The sequence below is a fragment of the Branchiostoma belcheri genome, unplaced genomic scaffold (genome assembly GCF_001625305.1).
Source record: "Branchiostoma belcheri isolate BF01 breed outbred unplaced genomic scaffold, Haploidv18h27 scaffold109, whole genome shotgun sequence".
In the NCBI taxonomy this organism is placed as follows: domain Eukaryota; kingdom Metazoa; phylum Chordata; class Leptocardii; order Amphioxiformes; family Branchiostomatidae; genus Branchiostoma; species Branchiostoma belcheri.
In genome coordinates this window covers 63525-85182 of record NW_017802480.1, presented here as the reverse complement: position 1 = coordinate 85182, position 21658 = coordinate 63525, and the positions used below count along the sequence as shown (strand labels likewise).

At 40.7% G+C, this 21658-nt stretch overlaps 3 protein-coding genes across 5 annotated transcripts in view; 1 reads left to right on the top strand and 2 right to left on the bottom strand.

Annotated features, from left to right (window-relative positions):
* LOC109481281 (dnaJ homolog subfamily C member 3-like) overlaps positions 1 to 678 on the bottom strand; it is a 12262-nt gene extending 11584 nt beyond the window's left edge. For all 3 annotated transcript variants that reach the window (XM_019783831.1, XM_019783826.1, XM_019783818.1), the window contains exon 1: positions 541 to 678. In XM_019783831.1, the coding sequence (XP_019639390.1) occupies positions 541 to 640 (100 nt within the window). In that variant the 5' untranslated portion in view covers positions 641 to 678. The remainder of the gene's footprint in view (positions 1 to 540) is intronic.
* Positions 679 to 856: 178 nt separating this feature from the next.
* LOC109480891 (zinc finger protein DZIP1L-like) lies at positions 857 to 11307 on the top strand. Its single transcript, XM_019783228.1, has 21 exons — positions 857 to 1023; positions 1861 to 1980; positions 2151 to 2198; positions 2385 to 2482; positions 2715 to 2786; positions 2927 to 2992; positions 3511 to 3648; positions 4060 to 4245; positions 4638 to 4757; positions 5138 to 5350; positions 5673 to 5780; positions 6172 to 6357; positions 6857 to 7040; positions 7471 to 7592; positions 7949 to 8135; positions 8601 to 8805; positions 9234 to 9440; positions 9792 to 10035; positions 10365 to 10435; positions 10584 to 10684; positions 11070 to 11307. Exons 2-21 carry the CDS (start codon positions 1890 to 1892, stop codon positions 11168 to 11170), a joined length of 2748 nt encoding a protein of 915 aa, XP_019638787.1. The 5' UTR covers positions 857 to 1023; positions 1861 to 1889; the 3' UTR covers positions 11171 to 11307.
* Positions 11308 to 13384: 2077 nt separating this feature from the next.
* LOC109481454 lies at positions 13385 to 20983 on the bottom strand. The gene is made up of 8 exons (XM_019784042.1): positions 20897 to 20983; positions 20328 to 20414; positions 18996 to 19290; positions 18395 to 18603; positions 17939 to 18062; positions 16114 to 17560; positions 15523 to 15676; positions 13385 to 14771 (listed from the first exon to the last, which is right to left on the bottom strand). Exons 2-8 carry the CDS (start codon positions 20328 to 20330, stop codon positions 14571 to 14573), a joined length of 2433 nt encoding a protein of 810 aa, XP_019639601.1. The 5' UTR covers positions 20331 to 20414; positions 20897 to 20983; the 3' UTR covers positions 13385 to 14570.
* Between the last annotated feature and the right edge of the window lie 675 nt (positions 20984 to 21658).

Sequence of the window (21658 nt, the reverse complement as noted above, 5' to 3'; positions counted from 1 at the left end):
CAAAAATAAAATCGCTCCATAGACAATTCGCCATTACTAGGCTGTGCCAGGTTGTAAACAACCTGAATAACAAAAGGAAGGCGCTAGCGCGCCGGCATGGGATTCATGCATATGAGTGTCATTGGCACTCGGGTGTGAATCAAATTTTCACACGCGCTACGAACATCCTTGAAAGGAAACTAAGGTCGATCTCCCTCCTTGTGATGAAAGCTCCTTGGTCTTTCACACCTCAAGTTACTTATTTGCTTTACAAATTTGTATGTTCAGATTACAGATTACGTTCAGACAAAATTTATCTTTGATGTAAAATATGAGTTTTAAAATTCTTCCGTTAAACGTTATCAAACTTGCTATGAGATATACAAGAAGAGCGCGACGACAGAGATTTGACAGCAGACGACTTTTTCATTTCCGATCTGCCGGCGGCCCCCCTCCCCCATCTTGCCCATCGGTGTAGCATCATTCGGAAGCCGTCTAAATTAACATTAAAGCATTCTGTACACCATTCAAACTGATCTTGAGGTAAAAGGGTTTCCTTACCTTCGTACTGAAGATTGACGATGATGACAAAGAGAGGAATAGAAGACAGGAGGCGATAGACGCCGACCATTTCCCAAGCCATCTTGGCACAACTACACATCACAACTTCCTACTTTGGACTATTCCGTCGTGGGATCGTCTGATTGGTCGACAGGTTGACCTATGAACTTATACTTTTACCTTCGCTAAATGTCATCAAAAGTAATATTTAGGCACTAAGAATTTTCATTTTAAAGCAATAATTTGAAAAAAGAATAGACGATGATTTATATAGCTTTATTAAAAACTTTTATAAAACGATTTATCATGTTTTCAAATTTCCCAGCATGCTTTGAGATGTAAACGAATTTTCAAAGATGGCGTCTGTTTTGAAAAGAATTTTGCATGCGGGTTGTGGAATTTCGCAGTTTTCCGAGATATCGAGGCGGTAGATCGCACTCAAACATTACGCCGAGACAGCGGAGGAAGAGCACACACACTCTGGTAAGATATGTCAGCGCAGCCCCTCGGCGTGAACTTACAGTGAGACGCTTTTCTCACGTAACCACTAATCGCTAAGGTAAACAACTTGACTTTGCAGCTGTAAATATAGTGCACTTTGTACTTATCCAGGGCGGGGCCTTACAGTCTTGTGACTCATGTCTGCTGGTAGGCTTTAACAGGTGGTTGCTTTTCGCCTTGTCTATAACAATGGTTAATGCATTTTGCTTTTGTTCTTTTTTTCACGCTAAATAAATGCATGACGGTGCGTCAAAAGTATGCGACAATTGCCTATGTAAAGACTACAGTGTATTTTTGAATGTTTCATTTAATCATATTGTGAAAACGTCTACGCCAGGAGTTGTGGACCTGTGATTTAAATAGGCAACAGAAAGAGGATAAAAGTAGTCTGCAAACTACTAGTAGGTTGATTTGCATGATTTAGTGTAACACAAATGTCTAAATAGTTTTAAAATCATAAATTATCTTTTACGGCACTTGTCATACATGTAAATGTCGTCCAAATTACACTTGGCTAGAATCGGCAAGCTGGTACTGTTTGATCTCTGGCATAAATTATTTGGCTGACCATAAAACAGGTTTGTTACCATAATCTTGCTGGAACATATTTCTTTGTTCAACTGTGGGCAATGCAGCAGCTGTTACTGACTATGAAAGAAAGATCATTATTAGCTTCTGGCTTTCATATAATCACTGAGGTCTTGCAAGTGAAAGGACTCAGTAGCGAAGCACTGGGCAGTCAGGCAAACTCACAACACTCTGGCTGAACATTGGTGTATTGTCCATTGTTGTCTCTTCTAATCAGATGATTCCTTGCAGTGGTTAATGTAGTGAGGTGAGCTGTGAGTATGACTGCCATGATGCCAGGACAGTACAGCTATGGTCCAGCCCAGGGGCAGTCTTACGGCTACAGCACCAGTATGGGGGCTAACGGAACAGGTGGGTGGTTGGTTATTCATACTCTAGTAAAACAAGTTATATATATAGCTAGAACATCAATTTACCAGTACTGTACATAAGCAAACATACACTTTTGAAAGTATAGGAATATAACTTGTTTTCTTATTCCTTCACTGAAAAATGTTGCACTTTTACCATTTTTTCTACAGGTTTCCAATTCAGGAAAAGGTTTGAGAGAGTCGACTGGAGAAAGATAGGTAAGATATGGTATTATATTGCACCTCTCCACCAATATTTTACTAACTGTAAATGTACATGTAAACACTGAAAACCTCCCTCTCCCTACAAAATTAGTATTACCACTGCAAAAGTCACTGTCACTGCAATATTATGCATATCTCTGAATACATGCAGTCTAATTTTGCTTCTCTATGTTCTGTTAGCATCTGTTGATGTTGACCGGATCTCTCGGGAGCTGGACTTCCACAGTCTGCAGGACAACATCATGAACATCACCTTCTGTGACATACAGCAGGAAGTGGTCAGTACAAATTGTTATTTTCAAAACCTCACCATGCTACTATTGCTAGCCTATGTCCAGTGTTGTAAACTTTATAACAAGACTGGACTCCAGGCTATCACTGTGTGACTTCAATGGTATTCCTTCAAATTTAAAAAAATACGTTTATGTATATAGAAATGTAACAGTTATAACTTTCTGGTACGGAAGTATTGTTCTGGGTGACTGACTTGTGAGTTTGTTTTTCTTGCAGGATTTGAGGATGGTGGATCCCACTTTTGTCAAGCTGTTTCGCCTTGCACAGCTCACTATAGAGTATTTGTTGGTAAGTACAAAATGTAAAACCCTGCATTGAACTCTGAAGTTAACTGTTTAATTCATGTAATTTCTTAGATCATATATGACAAATATTGAATTCCATTTCTTACTAGATATAACACTATGTTTCCAACCCTGTTCTCACAGCATTCCCAAGACTACCTGACAAACATTGTGGGGTCACATGATGAAAAACTCAGGAAGGCTAACGAGGTAAGATAATTACAGTGTATTACCATTAAATAGTTACTTAGTATATACATGTAGTTAGAATATTACACTATTTCATACACCATTTTCTAGGGAGCGAGTATGTGGGGGCCCTAGTCTACAAATAGGATGGAACCCAAGGTAGCCTTCATCCCATCATCTCTAGATCTGTAAATGCTAGAAGGACCGAGTATTGACATTTTCAGGGCATATAAAAAAATAAAAAAAATGTAACGGCTCTTGGTCGCAAATGTGCTGATTTTGACACATCGGCGCACCAAATCCGTAGGGTGTTTTTGGCACCCAGTTAGACAGATTAGCCTAAGAGGCTCGGTGGCCGTCACTCCACCGTACATGGTGGGGAAGTCGTGTAAAGTGCCTTTCCCAAGGGCACAACGTCGGGCCGCGGTGAGTATCGAACCCGGGGCCTCTCTCACCGACGCCACACTTTCAGGGCATATACTAGCAATTAATATGCATAATTTGTAGAAAGTCATCTGTTTTCTTACTTGTCTCACTAGGAACATGAGAAAACGAAACAGGAGATGGGGAAGCTGAAGGAGGAGCTTCAGAAGGTGAAACAGGAGAGCAGGAAGAGGAAAAAGATGTTAGCAGCTCAACAACTCATTATGCAGGCTGGAGCAAACAACTACCACAAGGTACATGTAGTGTCCTTGAAGGTCACTGATAATTACTGTTAAGCAATTATGTATGTATTGTTCTGGGTAGCTGTGTTGTGGGTTTGTGTGTCTGTTTGTCCCTAATGGCTTCAGTTGCATGGCAGGCAAGGTGGGAGGTAATTTTGATGGATGATTGAAATAGGGGTTGAGTAAGCGGTTGGTATATGGAGGAATTGAAGAAGTTTTGTAATGCCCATTCAATCAAGTTACATCATATGCCTCCCACACTTCCAGTTCATTCGAATTCACGAAAACCAGAAGTATTTCCCTATCAACAGACAATCTTGCACTGTAGGAAAAGAGATCTCAGTGTCTCAGTATCTGTTAGACACCAACTTTTCAAAGTTTTCATCTGTATTACTATTAATCTTCTGCCTATTTTTTCCCCAGTGCCCCCACTGCAACAAGGCCTTCCTGAACTCCTCCTTCCTACAGCAGCACGTGTACAGGAGGCACCCAGAGTCTCTACCCCCCTCTGATGCCACTTTGGTACAGTCCAGAGCTGCTACACAGAAGCTGGAGGGAGAACTCGGAGAAATCAAGGAGAGATTAAGACTTACTGAATCACAACTACAGGTAATAAACAGATTACCCCCTGGATGGAAGTATTGTTTTGGGTGGTGCTAGTGTATTTTGTATCTAGTGTATATTGTGATAGTTTGTGTGTATTTTGTTCTGAGCAAAATGGATTGGAAGTGAGTGGGCAGAGATTTTGTTTCAGTTGATTGACAGGATTGTGACTGGTATGTCCTGGGTAGAAAGATGTGGTATGGGGTTGCCAGATATGTGTACTGTATAACCATGGTATGAAACAAAACATTGATGCAGTCTGTTGATCAATATGATTATCATTAATAACCAATAATATATAATGCTTCTGATATCCAATTTTGAACATGTTTGCATATGTTTAATCACTTAACTACATAGAGTACTGTCATAATGGATTGTTGGATTGTTACTTTCAGGATGAGAGGAACCAAAGAAATCTGGGAATCGCTCAGGACATGGAGAAACAACAGAGACTACAGGACCTGAGCAGGAAGGAGATGGAGGCTTGGAAGGAGGTGCAGGAGAAGAAACATCAGGTGGGGATCACATGACAGTCACATGATTGTCACATGATGTCACATGACTGTCACATGACTGTCACATGATTGCAGTGTTCTAGCCAGCCTCCGTCTTTTCATCATTTGACGGTATTTTGCCTGTCATGATGGAAAAAAATTTTGTCCAATCTGTCATTTCTGCTGGACAAAAATCTGTGTGTAAAATATGGAGATTACTGGTACTCATTCAACTGAACTTAGTTTACCAGCAAAATTTGCCCCCGAAAATGCAGAAAATAGGGTTTTAGAGGGCCAAGATTTCAAAATTTTGCTGCAATAGCTATAAAGACATCTACATATACAAATCACATTAATCATGTTCATTAAGATATTAAAAGTTTTATTTCATTAATATATAGGAACAAATGGAAAAGATGAGCAGCATGTTTATGAAGGAACTGAAAGAGGTGAATGAAAAATACCAGGCCTCCCAGAACACGTTACTGGAACTGCAGAAGTCCGGTCCGCGGTCAAACCTGGGGGCACTACGAGATGACATGGACGAGGAACGAGAATTGCTGAGAAAACAACAGGAGGAGGTGCAGCAGTTAAAGGAAGATCTGAAAGATAAGGTGAGAATTTTCTTGTGTGACATTTTGTGTCTGCAGTTCTCTTCTGATCTGCTAGGGGTCATGCATGTACTAGTGAGCATCATTGTGTTGGAAATTGCCTGATTTGAACATGTTGATAACTAGATTTTGAATAAGGGATCTTTAGGGAAAAGTCATAGCTAAACACAGTTTTGTATGTTCTGCAGTACTCTTTTGACTTGATAGGTGGTGTGCATGTACTAGTCAGCATCAACAAGTGGAAAGAATGGACATGTAAAATGTAAATAAGACAGAGTTTGTTGTAAGTTTAATATATTGCAACTATTTCAATTTCTTGTTTTAGATGGCAGGAATCGAGGCCAACATGAAGGGTGATCTGAAGTCACAGTTAGACTCCCAGGAGGACAAGTGGAAAAACAGGATGAGAAAGATGCAGGACAAACATACACAGGTATGGGCTCCCTAAAAAACACCTTCTTCACCTTTTTTGTGTGTGTGTGCAACGATGCATGCTGCAGTTCTCTTTTGACATTCTAGATGGTATACATGTACTATCCAACATCAATGATTTGGAAGAGTTTGATTGGAAGTGAGTGGGTGGAGATTGGGGTTCAGTTGATTGACAAGGTTGTGACCCGGTATGGCCTGGTGGTAGGATGTGGTATGGGGTCAACAAGAATGAAACATAAACCATAGAGTAACACTAGAGTAAGTTACGTCATGCAGACATAGGTAATTAATCCATTCTATGATGTAATTCAATCGGGTATATGATCACATAACACAGTCCCAATATGCCCAAAACACATCCTGTAAGTCTAAAATCTTTTGCTTTTTGTTAGGAGCTGGAAAAGATGAACAGTCTGCTATCAGACACGACAGCGGCACTACAGAGTGAGCGAGAGGGAATCGCCAACAAGTCTAAGAAGAAAGACCAGCAGGTAGAAGAGATGATCCGAAGGGCCAAGGAGCAGGAGAGACTCATCAAGCAGCAGAGGAAACAGATAGACGACCTGGCCAGCAGACCGGTAAGGGATGTTGTTTACTTTCCTATAACCGGTAAACTGCCTATTGGCGTAACACACCAGTTTTGTGAAGTAGGTACAAGCTGTGTAAGCCTAGACTGTAAGGTTTAAACCACTCACACTGGGATGGACCCCTACTTTTTTTCAATAAGTGTGGTAGAATCTTCGAAGTGTGGCTCCCCTCAAACACAAGACTTCCGGCTTTACGTTCCATCCAAGAGAACATCCATAACCGAAGCAAGGTATTCAAGTGAAAACATTATAGGTAAAAGTGCATTTGCCAAGGGCACAGTGATTTGAACACAGAACCTTTAGATTCTAAGTCAACAACCCTAACCACAAGACATGCTACCTACTGCTTGTCTGCTTATAAAAGGTAGTAGATTTGGCTATGGGAAATGTGTATCAAGCTTGATAAGAAATACACAATTGTGCTATACACATAAAGAGTGAAAAACCTTTACAACTGGTTATTCTGTACCCCCCCCCCCTTAGCCTGCAGTTGCCCCCCGGAGTGAAGGCCAAGCCCCCAGTGTCCCCCAGCCCCCCCAGACGTGGCCCCTCCCCCCAGAAGGTGCCCGTCATACGAGAACCCTCGCCGGAAACCACAGAGGAGTCAGAGAGTGAAGAGGAAGAGGAGGAGTCTACCATGGAGGACACCATGTTATCTACTAATGACCTGACGGGTAGGCAGGGCACTGATGTGATGTACTTTTTGAATATTGTTTATAGAAGTTATAGGTTTTTAGTACCAAGGACAGGGACATCAGTCTTGTTGGTGTGTCATTCAGCACCAAGGACAGACACTGCTCACCAGATATACATGTATGGTGTTACCAGCCTGGTTTGCTCTTTGTTACTGCTTTGATCACACAAAATCTGAATTTCAAACCTTCTAAAATGTTTTTTTATGCATTTTCAGCAGCACAAAACTGGTTGGAATATTTGTCTCTTCCTTATAAGCAAACGGAGTCCTGGAGACAACCCTGGTCTTGATGTATTTCTTGATGTTTGTTCAACTGAAGTCACTTCAGCCAAAATGTAGAAAAAACAACAACAAAGAACCTATTGACCCTTCCTACTGACCCTAAATTGCTATTTTGCTCTTTTCCTTAGGGACCACTAGGAGCTTGAGGCTGGTGGAGGCTCTGAAGAGGAACCCAACCCTCATCCAGGGGATCAAAAATGAGCTGGAGGAGGAGCTGCAGGTCAACCTGGAGAAGAGAGGAATAAGACCGGTAAAGATTCTTTTGAAGTACAGTATTAAGCACATGATACTAATGCAGGGAAGGCAGCACTTAAAAGCAGTGCCATGACTTGTAAATAAAGTTTTAGGGGGCATTGGTTTAGTGGAGGTTTGCAATATGCAATACTAGTAAGTATAGTATTGTCTGCAGTGACAAGGACTGGAAGTGAGTGGATGGAGATTAGGTTTCAGTTGACAATTCCACTCTATGAATGTGAATTGTACACAATTAACATTTCCAATACAATCAAAGCTACCCTAAACTCTTCCCAAAAGTCTGAAATCTTAAATTTCTTGTTAAAGCATTTCAAAGCCCTTTGACTAATCACATAACCCATACCTCATTAGGGTACTACAGGGATAACAGCTCAGTCGCTGGAAAACAAACTGAAAGTCCTGAAGACGGAGAGGATCCAGATTGCAGACCAGTACAAGGAATTCTGGGATGTTCGGCAGCAGCACTTGGACTTTGTGGACCGCAGGGCGAAAGAGCTTCAGAAGTCCCCCAAGGCTGGCAGCAGTCGGCCCTCTTCTGGTGAGGCTTGGTCTTACAGGGGTTTAACTGTCACTCAGTTCTTCAATATTTATCTGTCTGTCTTCTGTAAAAGAAAGAAAATGTTTCCAAAATACATTATGTTTCTGTATTGTAGCCTGTTGTTTAAATGAAATAAAAAGTGTCATGAAAGTTCTGTGTTTACATGTTAAAGGTAAAACTTTTGATCCAACAAAAGAAGTTCTCTCACCTAGAGCTTTCGACCACTGGCAGTCACTCTGGTCTTCCTCAGTAGACTGACCCAGTGAGGCTTGTCATGTGGTTTTTCTGAAGTGTGACGTCAACACTGGGTCAAAGGTATCTGGTAGACGATGTTGGCCCCGTCGCGGTTGAGTAAAGGTTGATGGGCCCTGATGTAAATAGCCTCTTTGTAGCAGGCAAATAGATTCAATATTTCTATTAAAATACTACTACTAAATGCGAATGCTGTATAACTTCTCCCTCCAGCCACAGGCTCCCAGCAGCGTGGTTGGTCGGACCAGACCCCCCCTCCTGTCAGGGCCGCCCAGAAGAGACCACGTCCTGACTCAGGGTCACAGAGGCAGGGTCAGGGGTCAAAGGTGAGGAAGGATCCGCCCAAACCTGCCCCCAGGACGGGAACACCGGACAGACTGGACAGGGAACATCTCTCAGGAACACTCACCAGCACTGGGTAGGGTGGACGTTTGTTCATAACTGGTAGCACACCACTTTTGTTAGCACAAGCTGTGTAATACTGGACTGTAACTATAAGGTTTGATCCAGTCACTCCATGGAGATATTCCTGCTTTTTTCGATAAGTACGGAGAGTTTTTTAACTTACTCTAGGTGTGTGTGTTAGTGTTGGCAGCCGTCTGTCTTGAGAGACAATGGCATTGCATCCAAGGTGTGGTCTCTCTAAAAAATGGGACCTACAGCTTTATGTCCTATCCAAGTTAACTGAATCTATATAATTTTTATCGGTACTCAATTTGCAGTTGATACAAAATAAACAATTCTGTAGTACAGTTGTCATACTTGCAGTGTCACTAAAGTCATTACACTGCAACCACTGCAAAAAGTTCACAATTGACACATACACTTATTTCCCTTCCATCACAGATCTGAGGAGGATTTCTCCCTGTCCTCGGAGAGTGAAGTGTCCCTCCCTGAGATCCACGACGCGGGCCCCAGGACCCCCAGCCCCACCCCTACCCCCCAGCCCAGACAGCGCACCCCCTCCAGCCCACAGCCGGCCCCCAGGGGTGGGGCAGTGGCTATTCCCCAGGCAGGGGACGACGAGACTGAGAGCAACTGGGACTCAGAAAGGTACTGTGTCGTGAGATGCGAATATTCTTTATTGAAGTTTGTACTTTTTTCTCTCATACTTATAAAGTAAATTCTCTAATTGCTTCTGGGTAAAGTAACAGTAAGTGGCTGAGCTGTTTGTTTGTGTGTGTGTGTTTGCTTGTTTGCCTGTTTGTTTGAGCCTTTATGTCTGTTTGGATTGAGCTTCTGTGTCTGTTTGGATTGAGTAGGTTGATAGGACATGTGTGGGGAAGATTGACAGGCAGAATGACAAAAGGTCAAAAGGTCAGACACAAGAAAATGGGTTGTTAAACTTGGTCATGAAAACCGAAATTATTCCGAAGTCTGAACCGGAAATTTCTTTGTTTTTAGTGGCAGTGAGTTGGAAGAAATCAGCCCCAGTAAGGTGCGAGCAGCCCCAGCCAAGCCTCGCTCCCCCGTCTCGGCAGTGAGACAGCCCCAGGGTACCATAGTGAAGGAGCTGGCACAGTCCATTGAGGCACAGCTGACGGGGAGGAGGAGGGACGATAAGAAGCCGGCAGGAGCGGTGGACGCCATGTCAGGGGAGAAGGCTCAGGGCCAGGGGAACAGGAGAACTAGCAGGGACAGCTTTGAGGTGGGCAAGAACTTCTTAAATTTATATTCTTGAAGTAACAGTGACTGTAACTGAAGTACTACTTTAGCCAACAGAAAATTCAAGAGCGCCTATAGATAAAGTCATGTCAAAATCTATCTGACTTAAAGGCTCTCTTAAGCCAGGTGCAAAATTAGTAATAACTAGTACTAACTATGTATTTTTATGGTACATTTGCATGGCACTCTTATAGACTTGATGAGCTTATCTATTAATAATTTTACAACATGGCAATGTTGGTACTTACTGATACAATTTTCCTGGTACAATTTAGTTGATGGAGGGCTAATACCATACTGAATTCTTTACAGGATGAAGATGATGACAGCCACGATACCTTCTCACTGTCTTCTCTATCAGAAAACCCAGACGGGCGCAACAGGTAAGATAAGATGGGAACTCACATTACATTCCACTTCTGTTAATGATAGAATATGCTGGTGTTTACTGATAGTGATTGATAATCCAGAAGGCACGTCTTGTCTATTGTGAGGAATATTTCCATCCTGACCCATGTTGTCCTGTTCCAGGTCCCGCCCTCCCACTGGTGGTACCAACCGACACGGGCATGACTCTGACTCCACAAACACCCTGGGTACAAGTGTGTGGGGGTCATCTGCTGGGGCCAGAGGTATAGAACAATCTTATAAACTCTTGGGACTATGGAAGTATTGTTTTAGGTGGCTGAGCTGTGAGTTTGTGTGTTTATTTGTAATTGTTCAGTGTTAGGTTGACAGCATGTGACTTGGGGCAGAAGGTCTAAAGGTCAGATGCAATTGTGCATGGAAAGAAGACATTCATAGACAGGATGGCAGATCAAAAGATCAGACACAGGAAATGTGGTGAACTAAAAGTTGACAAAAACTGAAAATACTTATATTAGTAAAATGTACTTGTTAACAGCCTTTGTTTTACAGATCATGAGAAAAAAGACTTGTAGCTTATACGATTTAATGCGGTAAATAGGAAACTGGACCTTCTGGCAGTTCTAATAAAGTTTGTTTCCATTTCCTCAGTAATGAAGGACCAGACCACAGGCAGGCCGTCTTCTGTGAAGAGCTCCCTCGTGTCTGTCACAGACTGGGACGATGATGACCTCGACCTCAGTGACCTTTAACCTCCAGGCCTACCCATGATCCATCTGTTTCTATCAGTACTTCATGCATTTGAGATTAGGTTGCTCAAAGACTGTAATGAACACTGAGATAATATCTTTACAATCCTATTTTACCCCAGTATTTTTTTCTGTGCAGTTGTATTCATATTGTGTATACATGTATCATGCATTTAGACAGACTGAATCCATATCAAAATGTTTAGCAAAAGTACATGTAGACAGCACTTTTGCTGAACAGTACTGTACTTAGGAGTCTGGCTATTGGCTAACTGTATTATAACTGTATTATAATGATACATATCAGAGTAGTGTAATTCTTTCCCTGTCTCTGTTAAATGTAATCTAATTCACTGTTGTAAGTGATGACCTCTTATCCGATAGTGTGACAAGACTGTGGTCAATCAGGAACACATACTTGGAATATTTGAAGGATTTTTGAAGCATTCTCTCAACAATTTCTAGACTCTTAAAAGTGCTTCCAGCATTCCATGCATTTTAATTTGTGCAAATATCATTCAGGATTTGGTAATTTTACCAGAAATGCAGTCAGTGCCTAGAGATGTCTTGTTTTCCCTTTGAGATTCACATTCAATATGTATTTACTATTAGCAATAATCGAGAGGATGATTCCATTTAGGTCCAAAAAGTGTTAAAATGTTCTTCCACGAGAACTAACATGTAAGTACTGCAATAGGGATGTCTCAGAAAAGCAATACAATATGTTGTCAATCAGCCAATTCTCATTAGTTTTACAATGTCACAGCTGTTATTCTCCATTCTAGAAACTTGTAAACATGTATATACAGAACTGTAATTGTCAAAAGCAAGAAAGTGTGCCTATATCCATTGTGTGCTACACCATGTAGAATCTTCTAGTGAGCTTTAGAATAGGGAGAGAGCACTCCTGGTTACACAGCAAAATGCTGAACACAATTCTGACATCATGACAGTTTGTAACAGACTACAGGTGTTAGATTTAAAAACTTTCCTTTCAGTAGGCCAAAGTTAAGGCTTAGTCGTGTATTTTTCATGACTTATTTTTCACACACAATATTTTCAATGTTATCACTGTCACACAGGCAGCCTCACTAACTCACTGCTTCTGTGGGTCATTGAACAAATCATCACATCTTTAATAAAAGTCTTTGTATTTGAGAATCTATCTACTTGGTTTCGGCCATGCTTGCGTTTGAGTCATTTGCGTTTTGTTGTACTAGACTAGGGATAAAGTCAAAGAAACAACTTGTAAAATAAAGAACATCCAATTCCTGTTAATGTAACGTTTTGGTTTATTTTCCATCTATAATTTGCATCAACAGAATACAGATAGTTCAACCTAAAGCAAAATGGCAATAACTCAAAAAAGTACCAAAAGAACATAAATTATTCAATTCATTTGACATAGTGATACAAAAGTGGCTTTTACATATCATTAATAAATGTGCTTATTGCAATTTTACCTGTTCAGCTTTTCCACTCAACAAAGTGCTTGTACTACATGTTTGTATTCTGGCTGGCAATAGTTGTATCACACACAAATACTTCAAACATGATTGTCCAACATTTAGAATACTGCAAACATTACATGTTTACATAAGCTAGCATTTTCCAATTTATACATTATAAAAGGACTAGCTACCATATATAGTTATGTACAATTATTGAATATTGCAGCATGAAACAACTATTAAATACAAGAGGTTTCACCTCATTTCTAACTAACATATACTATTATATTCTATATTCCAAATTCATCTATTTAGATTGACTTGCAATCAATGATCTTTAGAGTATTGCTGAGTGATCTGGAATGTTTTAGCTGATCATGAAGTGGTCTGATTTAAAATCTCAGGAAGGGGTGTGAATACATTATATTTCTTATTCTAAGGCCACACCAATTTAATTTGTTGGTTCTCGGATTTGCCTCTTCATTTTTTTCCGATTTGCAAAAAAAAAAAAAAGGTTCTGGGTCTGAATCAACTAAAACATGCTCATATTTTCCTCCCAACAGATAAGGAAAGTCATTTTCTTCCTAGTTGTTGCAGTTTTTCAATTTATCAATGCAGTGGTTGGATTAAAAGTTCAAAATTCATTGTTTAAATGTTAACCCAGCCTTTTGTGTTGACTTCATGGCTCCAATTGTACTACTAGTATTTGGGGCTATAATAGGATGCCTAGGCCTGTTTTTATTTATTTATTTTTTCGCCCGCCCGCTCCATTATTTTTCTAGAAAAATCCGTTAACCAAGAAATTAAATTGGTGTGGCCTCAGAAAGGGGTGTGAATACATTGTATTTCTTATTCTAAATTACAACCCAGGATGGTCATATTAAGTTTCAGGTGGTAGATATAATTTTTTAACTTCTGTACACTGATAAGCTTTTATTTATCCTCACTTCACAACAGACACCATCATCAAATAATCATTAATATGGAAGAAAGTGATTATCATCAATTATAAGTCTCAGTGTCATACAGGTCCATCCATTGCAACATACATTTGTAGTAGTAACTTGCACCCCAAGAAAAATATATTATTAACTATTTGCACACCTCCAATTCATTATTTCTACCTACTTGTACAGTCAAATGATAAAAAAGATACACGTACAAACAATTTTTGTAGTATTTGCTATCTAAAGTAACATGATTGATTGTATATTCCACTTGGGTAATTTGCTATATTTCAGTTTAAAGTAATCCTACATAGTAATACAATAACTGCATAGTAAAATACACACAAACTCAAATTTGTGTAAAGTCTGATACATCTCATGTAGTGTGTTGGTTACAATCCAACATCTCGCAATTCGTTTTTTGTATGTTATAGAATAACACATTATTTTCCATGACCCTTTCATAGAAAGGAGATCAGTATTCTCCTGACCAATAGCAAGGAAGACATTCCACCACAGGGCAGTGACTAGGAAGCTGAGAGAAATGAGAGAATTTCTTTCACCTGTCAACCCTAACATGACGAAAACATTACACAACAGCTTTATATTGTATCTATATTCCGTAAAAAGAATGTAGGAAGACAACTTTCATGTTAAGGACCATTTTTCTTGCTCAAGAGTCTTTATCACAATGTAAAATGGTCCAGTCTATTGTCAAACTGGTGGAAATTTTGCTGAAATTTTCTTGTTCTGTCTTGTCACCATGCTTTTTGTATAAAAAGACCACTTGTCTAAGAGGACCACATTTTCTCAGTCCCCTGGGTGGTCGTCTTATACAAGTTTGACTGAGTGTATAGTGCTCAAAATCCACCTGCATTACTAGTAACTCTACAAATTCTTCAAGGTTTAACAACAGCAATGGGCATCACCAAAACAGCAAATATTGCCTTCAAACAACGGCTTTGGAAAAATAGAATTTTGTTCAAAAAGTAAAAAGCAAACGGTCTATCTTTTTTTCCTAAGTGCAGGCTGGCTCTTGCAGTAGCAGTACTGCCTGATGTGTGGGTACTGGTCCATGATACAGTGCGGCTGGTCACCGTACATGTTTATCCGACTGATACCGTGTACTGTGTACGTCTGGAGCTTGAAGGATACCGTCACTGTGGCTTCAAACAGCGCATTGCTGGGGGAAGTCTCAAGGATGACCTGCATGGATGGTTTGGTAGGTTCAGACATCAGTTGTACCAGTATAAACAAGAAATTGGAGATTTTTAGACTTCCTGGAAATATTTTGGTCTTTCATGGCACAATTTGTTTCAAACTCAGTTATCATGCAAACTATAACAGGATACTACATACTATTTCTCTATATAGAGAGAGATTGTGTTGTGGACCAGTGTCCTGTATGTATGTGTAGATGGTGTATTCAGCACCAAGGACAGGTCTGTATAAAGAGTTGTGTTGTGCACCAGTGACCCATATGTATGTGTAGATGTTGTGTTCAGCACCAAGGACAGGTCTGTGTACAAATTGTGTTGTGCACCAGTATCCAGACTTTGTTTGTGTGAATGGTGTGTTCAGCACCAAGGACAGGTCTGTATATATATATATATATACTGTATTGTACACTAGTGTCCTATATGTTTGCGTGGATGGTGTGTTCAGCACCAAGGACAGGTATGTATATATACTGTATATTTACTATATGTTTACTATATGTTTGCATGGATTGTGTGTTCAGCACCAAGGACAGGTCTTGTACATACTGTATTATGTATGTGTAGATGGTGTGTTCAGCACCAAGGACATGTTTATGTACATATTGTGTTGTGCATTAGTTTACTATATGTTTGTATAGATGTTGTGTTCAGCACCAAGGACAGGTCTGTGTACATATTGCGTTGTGCATTTAATGCACATTTAATGTCCTACAGTTTGTAAAAAAAAAAACATGAACCTGTATATCTGCTTGCTTCACGTTCACCTCTCGGCCAAACCTGGGCAGCCGTTGGTCCTCGTCTCGAGTGCCGTTGAACCTCAGAACCTGCTCATTGGCTGTGACCAGGTCAGCTCTTTTGATGGCGCTGATGTCCAACTGGGAACACAGACTCCTGAAAAACAGCAACTCAACTGTTAATCACACCAAGGAACTGACTGATATCATGACTGACATCAACTGTTCTGAGGCAGGTTTGAACTGTAATTTTCACCACAATTGTGGGACAAAGACTGAAGTTGAACAGTAAAAAATGTAGGTATGTCCATTTTTTTCTGCACAGCTCAAACCTTTTTCAGAATATCTATCTCTCATGTACATTGTTTAAATGACATTTTGTAGCTTGGTCAGGCCCCTATAAAAGCTTGATAGATTTGTGGATTTGTGGTAAGTGCTGATATGGCCTCGGGAAAATAATTAATAATTCCACTGTCATCGTATTCTCTCTATTTAACCTTAATTATGTTCAAAGTATCTACAGTAACGTATGTAAAAATGTGTAAAATTGTACTGTCTTGGAGGAACTGACTGAAAGACAAACAAGGTCCTAACCTATAGGGCAAGGTCTGCTCATTGATGAAGTCCACCACAGCCCTGCTAGCCTGGACCACATGGTCCTGCCCAGTGTCCAGCTCCTCCCACTCCATACAGGTGCACCAATGGGTGGCGATCCCTGCCTCTGTACACGTCATGTTCTCTGGAACCTCACGGAATAAGCTCTGTCCTCTGTACGGGTAAGCATTGCCTGATTTGTAGTTCAGTATGTCTAACAGAGTGCTATGTATGTTGAACGGTGTGGTCAGTTTGGCTGCATTGCTTTTTAGATTCTTTGCAATTTCTGGGTGCTGCTTTTGAAACTCGGTTGGTAAAGTTATTGACATAAATGGTAGTCTTTCCTCTAGTCGACCCTGGAATGTTGAGCGAATTTTACCATATCTAGCACCGTGGTCACCAAAAATGACCAGCATAGTGTTTTTTAAGTACCCGTCCCTGTATAGTGACTGAAGGAACTGTAGCATACTGTCGTCTGCATAAGCAAGGGGGTTGATGTCACCGTGGCTCAAGTCACTAAAAAATCCAAAAGTGAACCTCCTCAAATCTTTGTACTTCTCCTGGAAGTCCATGATATACTCGAGCATAATGTCGTGTTTGGGTTTCGAACCGAGACAATTTCCATGAGCCAGCTCGGAATAGTCCACCTCGAGCCAAAAGGGTCTCATGTAGTGGTCCGTGGGCTGTTTTTCAAACCCGTTTAACCGTAGGTTGAAAACGCTCATTGTTGGTTGATCCTCCGCAAAGAGGGTTGCATAACCGTTTTTCTTGAACTCCTTCCACACAAGGGGGTAAATGTCCACGGAATGAGAAACATCCTGGTTTTTCCTCACCTCCGGTAGCTCCATTTCTGTCTGTCCCGTCAGCATTGGAATAAGCGCAGCTGTTGTGGCATCACCAATGATATTGTACCCAGTCAGCACAGCAGAGTCTAGGATCTCAGTCATGTATTTGTACGTCTTTGGAAGTTTACGGATAAAATTCAACCTAGACGTAGAGTCAAACCCGAACATAAGTACATTCAACCCGAGTGCTGTGTCCTTTAAAAGTTTCTGTTTGGCATCGGCGAAGACCGTTGGTTTAGGATGGATGTGTGAAAATAGCATTTCGTATGCCACATCTCTCAAAGATGTGTAATCGTAATCATCATAGTCATGATAGTTGTAGCGACGGTACTTTATGGAATACTCATTCTCATCATCTTCTTCATCATCATCTTCATCTTCTGCATCATTATTATCACCATCAGGTTCGTCCAGAAGTTTTCGGAGTATTTTTGTCTCGTTGTCTTGTCGTTCTTCAAACAGAGCGTTTTGATGTTCTTCGAACAGACCGTCGTTAGCGTTGGTTACATTTTTGGTCATGTCGGTGTCGGGTAGGTTGTAGATGTAACCATCCTTGTAGTCGTGATGACGCGGGTTCTCACCACAGCTGATCTCAAAGAAGTCTGCAGATGAAAAAGATTAACAAAACTAGCATGAAGCCAAACCAAACTACTGGTATGACCTTCCTATCAACCCAGAGTCAACATCACCTCCTACTCACTATGGAACTGATTCAGAAGCAATTGGGACAAGCAGTAACACAAACTCAAACAATTTTGTACCTGGAAGTCGAAAAATGGGTTTTCTGTGATAGCCCAAAATGCTTCCACAAAGGTCACACAGTCAATATACTAGGCTAGTACTAGTAATAACATATATCCTTCAAACAAAGCATTGAACGGAAAGCTTTAACAGTCCTAGGGAGGCTAAAGGATTAATAAGCCTTTGTTTACCTCATACTTCATTAGTTTGGGTCATACTGACTGAGGCTGTGTCCTTACCTGTATCTATGTTGAAGTCCAGCAATGTTTTTGTGTAGCCTGTCATATTGATGATTTGCTCGTGATCAAAATGTGTGTAGTCCTCGTCCCGTCTGTACAGGGAGCGGAATATGCAGATAAAATCCTGAAAGGCAATATGGAAAGTTATAGAAGATGTGAAGAATGAACATATAATAATTGTATTTTATGAAAACAAAATTCATGACCTTGTGAAAGGCACTTTACACAAATTTCCACACTCCACCCAGATGTAAAATGAGTACCAGTGTCTTCTGTATGTTGGGGAGGTCAAAAGCAGTAAAAGGAGAGGGATGGGCTCCACCTTCTAATATCGTGTCCTAGGCACAGTGGACTAACAACCCACTATGTCCCTATAGCCTCTCATAGAAGCAATGGTAGTACCTTTACCTTTTTTTTACAGACAACACCTTCATATTAGACTACTAGTCTACTCACATCAAAATCCTTCATGACCTCTGGAAGAATGTCGAGGTCGATCTTGATGACATCATTCTGGAAGTGGATCAGCTCCTTCTGCCCGACCTCACACTTGAGCGGCTCCACGTCGTGGAACCAGTGTTCTATCTCCGGGGTGTAGAGGTCAAGTTCAGGTCGTCTGCAGCCTGTGTGCTGGGGTTCCTCCTTATTGCTGTGTTCCTGTATGCCTGTTAATGTAGTCAATATGTCTGTGTTAACTTTTGTGTGTTCTACCAGTGGAAATATACTACATCAGCCTTATGAATCACACTGGCGCAAAACCCGGATTTTTTTGGTTGGATGTTTAGTGAACATCCTTATATCTTTCCTGTTGCAGACTTAATCATCATACACAGAAAATATGCAATTACGGCCTTAAACAAGACATTGCAACATTATGTTTTTAGTTCAAGGCCGACATGCTTGTACAATTTATGTTATTTTAAGCCATGATAATTATATGACTACTACTTTTTCTATTAACCATGTAGTAATTACCTTATTCACGGTTTTCATTGTATGGTTTTCATTAGCTTTAATTCAATGGCAATTTTCAATAAAGTCATCTTGTATCCTGTACCTGATTTCTGTCCTTCATGTTTCCGTAACAGTAATTTCTTGAGAAATCCTTCGTGTCCCCTCTTGAAGACGTTCTCTGTAGTCGTTATTGCATGAGTGACTTGTCGAATGTCAAACCTGTCCCGGATTTTCAACGCTGGCTTCTCCCTCACCGGTGTCTGTCGTAGCGATGGGTAGACGGCGTAGAGGGTTAATGCAACAATAGCCAGGAACGCTACAACTGGAGTCATGCCGTACTGCCCGATTTTACGTCTCATCTTGATGCGTGCTTTGTGTAACACTCTGCACAGCAAACCCTGGAACAACATTAGGAACAAGAAGAAATCAGTGACCAAATCAGACTTCTGGTAAGTATTTGGATTCTTGTAACCATCACAGACCTCTGAGAAGTGTTTTTATTTTTCTTGAATGTAATTTGGAACTGTGCTCCTTGGTATGATGTCCATTGTAATTTTCAACCACACATTGCAGCGGTAAAAGAGCTTTCTATCCAATTTTCTGTTTTATTCTAGTCATTACCATTGTCAAACCTTCAGCAGCTACATTGTAAATGTCACATTCAACTCTGATAATATAGCATTTAAAAAATTGCCATGTTTCTTTGATCTTGTACAGACTTGAGCTCATTAATAATGCAGGACAATGATATCCAGGGAATTGTTACATAATGAAAGGAAAGGGACAGACAGGTTATTGGGTTTGGGGATTGCTCAATAGAGCTTGACAACATAAGACTTTGAAATTTGTCAAAAATAAAAATGCCTAATGCCTTTTTTTTTCCTTTTGTTCAAAGAAAGCAAAAACAAATGTTGGACCCTATAGGCTATATCTCCTTGCGATTGAAGACTACTAGTTACCTTGTATATTGTATGCAAGGTCCTTTAATGTGCCTGACCTATATTTTATAGAACCCTTTTTTCATTGAATTTAAACCCAGGAGAATGACTCAACGGGGGCCATCTATGTCATGGGCATTGTTAGTTGAGCCGAAGTATTGGTTGAGCTTTGTGTTGGCTCAATGGCATTGGCTGTTAGGAACACTTACTCTACACCCTGTTACTAAATAATGCAAAAGGTGTGTCTATAAGTACTGTAAATCATGCAACTCTTGCAGTGATTATATGCAATAAGAAACATTTCACTGTCTTAAATTCATAGCTTTAACAAATCTGTAGTATAGTATTAAGTCATACAAGAATGAAGAAAGACATCTTTTAATACAGTGTCATTAATTCACAGTGAAAAGGTTACCACGAAAATACATTAACTACCGTAACTTTCACAATTTACAGTAACTATATAGAAAGGCAGGACGAAAATTATGTCCACGTACCATGATGTTGTAGTCATCAGTGGAGAGTGCAGTCCCCTGGCCTCGTTAGAGAGATGTCACTGGTCGCAGCTAGCAGACTCAGAAAGTCTGTTTTAATGATGTAACAAGAGACAAGAAAACCCGGTAATTGTTAGAGACGCCCGTCTGGCACGGAATCGAGATTTGTTTATAATCACAGGGAATGCGGGTAGCACGCCATAATAGGGCGCCACGCTTCATGTTATCATCCCTGATGTTATAAAAAACACACGGTGTGCATATTATAATTAGGATAGGCGCCAGTAAGTTGTCTATTCACACAAACAACAAAGACAACAACAACAGCACATGACGTTGCAAGAGATATCCAACAGTTAGGATTTTCACATATAAATGCGGCCTAACTTTAGTGCAGTTCAAAACATTTTAACTAGTTGAAGCTCAAGGAGGGTATTCAACCTCTTTGCTTGGATAGATTTTCTTAGAAATTTTAGCCCCGCCCTCCTTCTACAAAATGCACACGTACTAAACCTGGAAAAGGAAAACTACTAATTCCAACTATTCAGCAGCATGTAGACAAGAATTCCCACCTTGCCAAGATGGTCTACATGACTGGGTCGGCAGGTAAATCGGCAGACTTTGCAGAGTCGCTGGACCAGTTTGTGCAGTTCCGGTATTCACGAGTTGCACATTCCCAGGATCCTTTGCGCACAGGGTAGGTCACGTGGGCGCACAGGGTAGAGAATGGTCGCGGTAAACCACGTGACTCATCCTCGGCTCTGGTCGGAAGAAGTCGGAAGTGTTCGCGAGCGCTCGGAAATTTCAAAAATGGCTGACACCACTGCCGGCGGCGGGAGGCACGTAGTTTTTCACGGCGTTCGTACGGCAAAGCGGCATCGAATTTTTGCTCCATGACTATCGGTATGGGATAGGATAGGGTTGATTCAACATACTACGTGAAAATGTGACAAAAAGACAGACTTTTGAAATTGAATGCTCCCAGCCTACTATCGGCCAGATAGCTTAGGGCACCTTCTTCCGACCAGAGCCGAGGATGAGTCACGTGGTTTACCGCGACCTTTCCCTACCCTGTGCGCCCACGTGACCTACCCTGTGCGCAAAGGATCCTGGGAATGTGCAACTCGTGAATGTGGCGTCTGGCTTGTGTTTTGGTTGTTGGGGTTATTCGGGGTCATTAGGCTAGCCGATATCACAAATAGGGGTGACTAAAAATATCATTTCATAGTCACAAATGGTTAAATTACTTTTTTTATAGAAATACAAATTTAGGCTAATATCATTAGCTACATTTGTATTGAAAACAAAGGAATTTATGAAAAAAAAAACTGCCA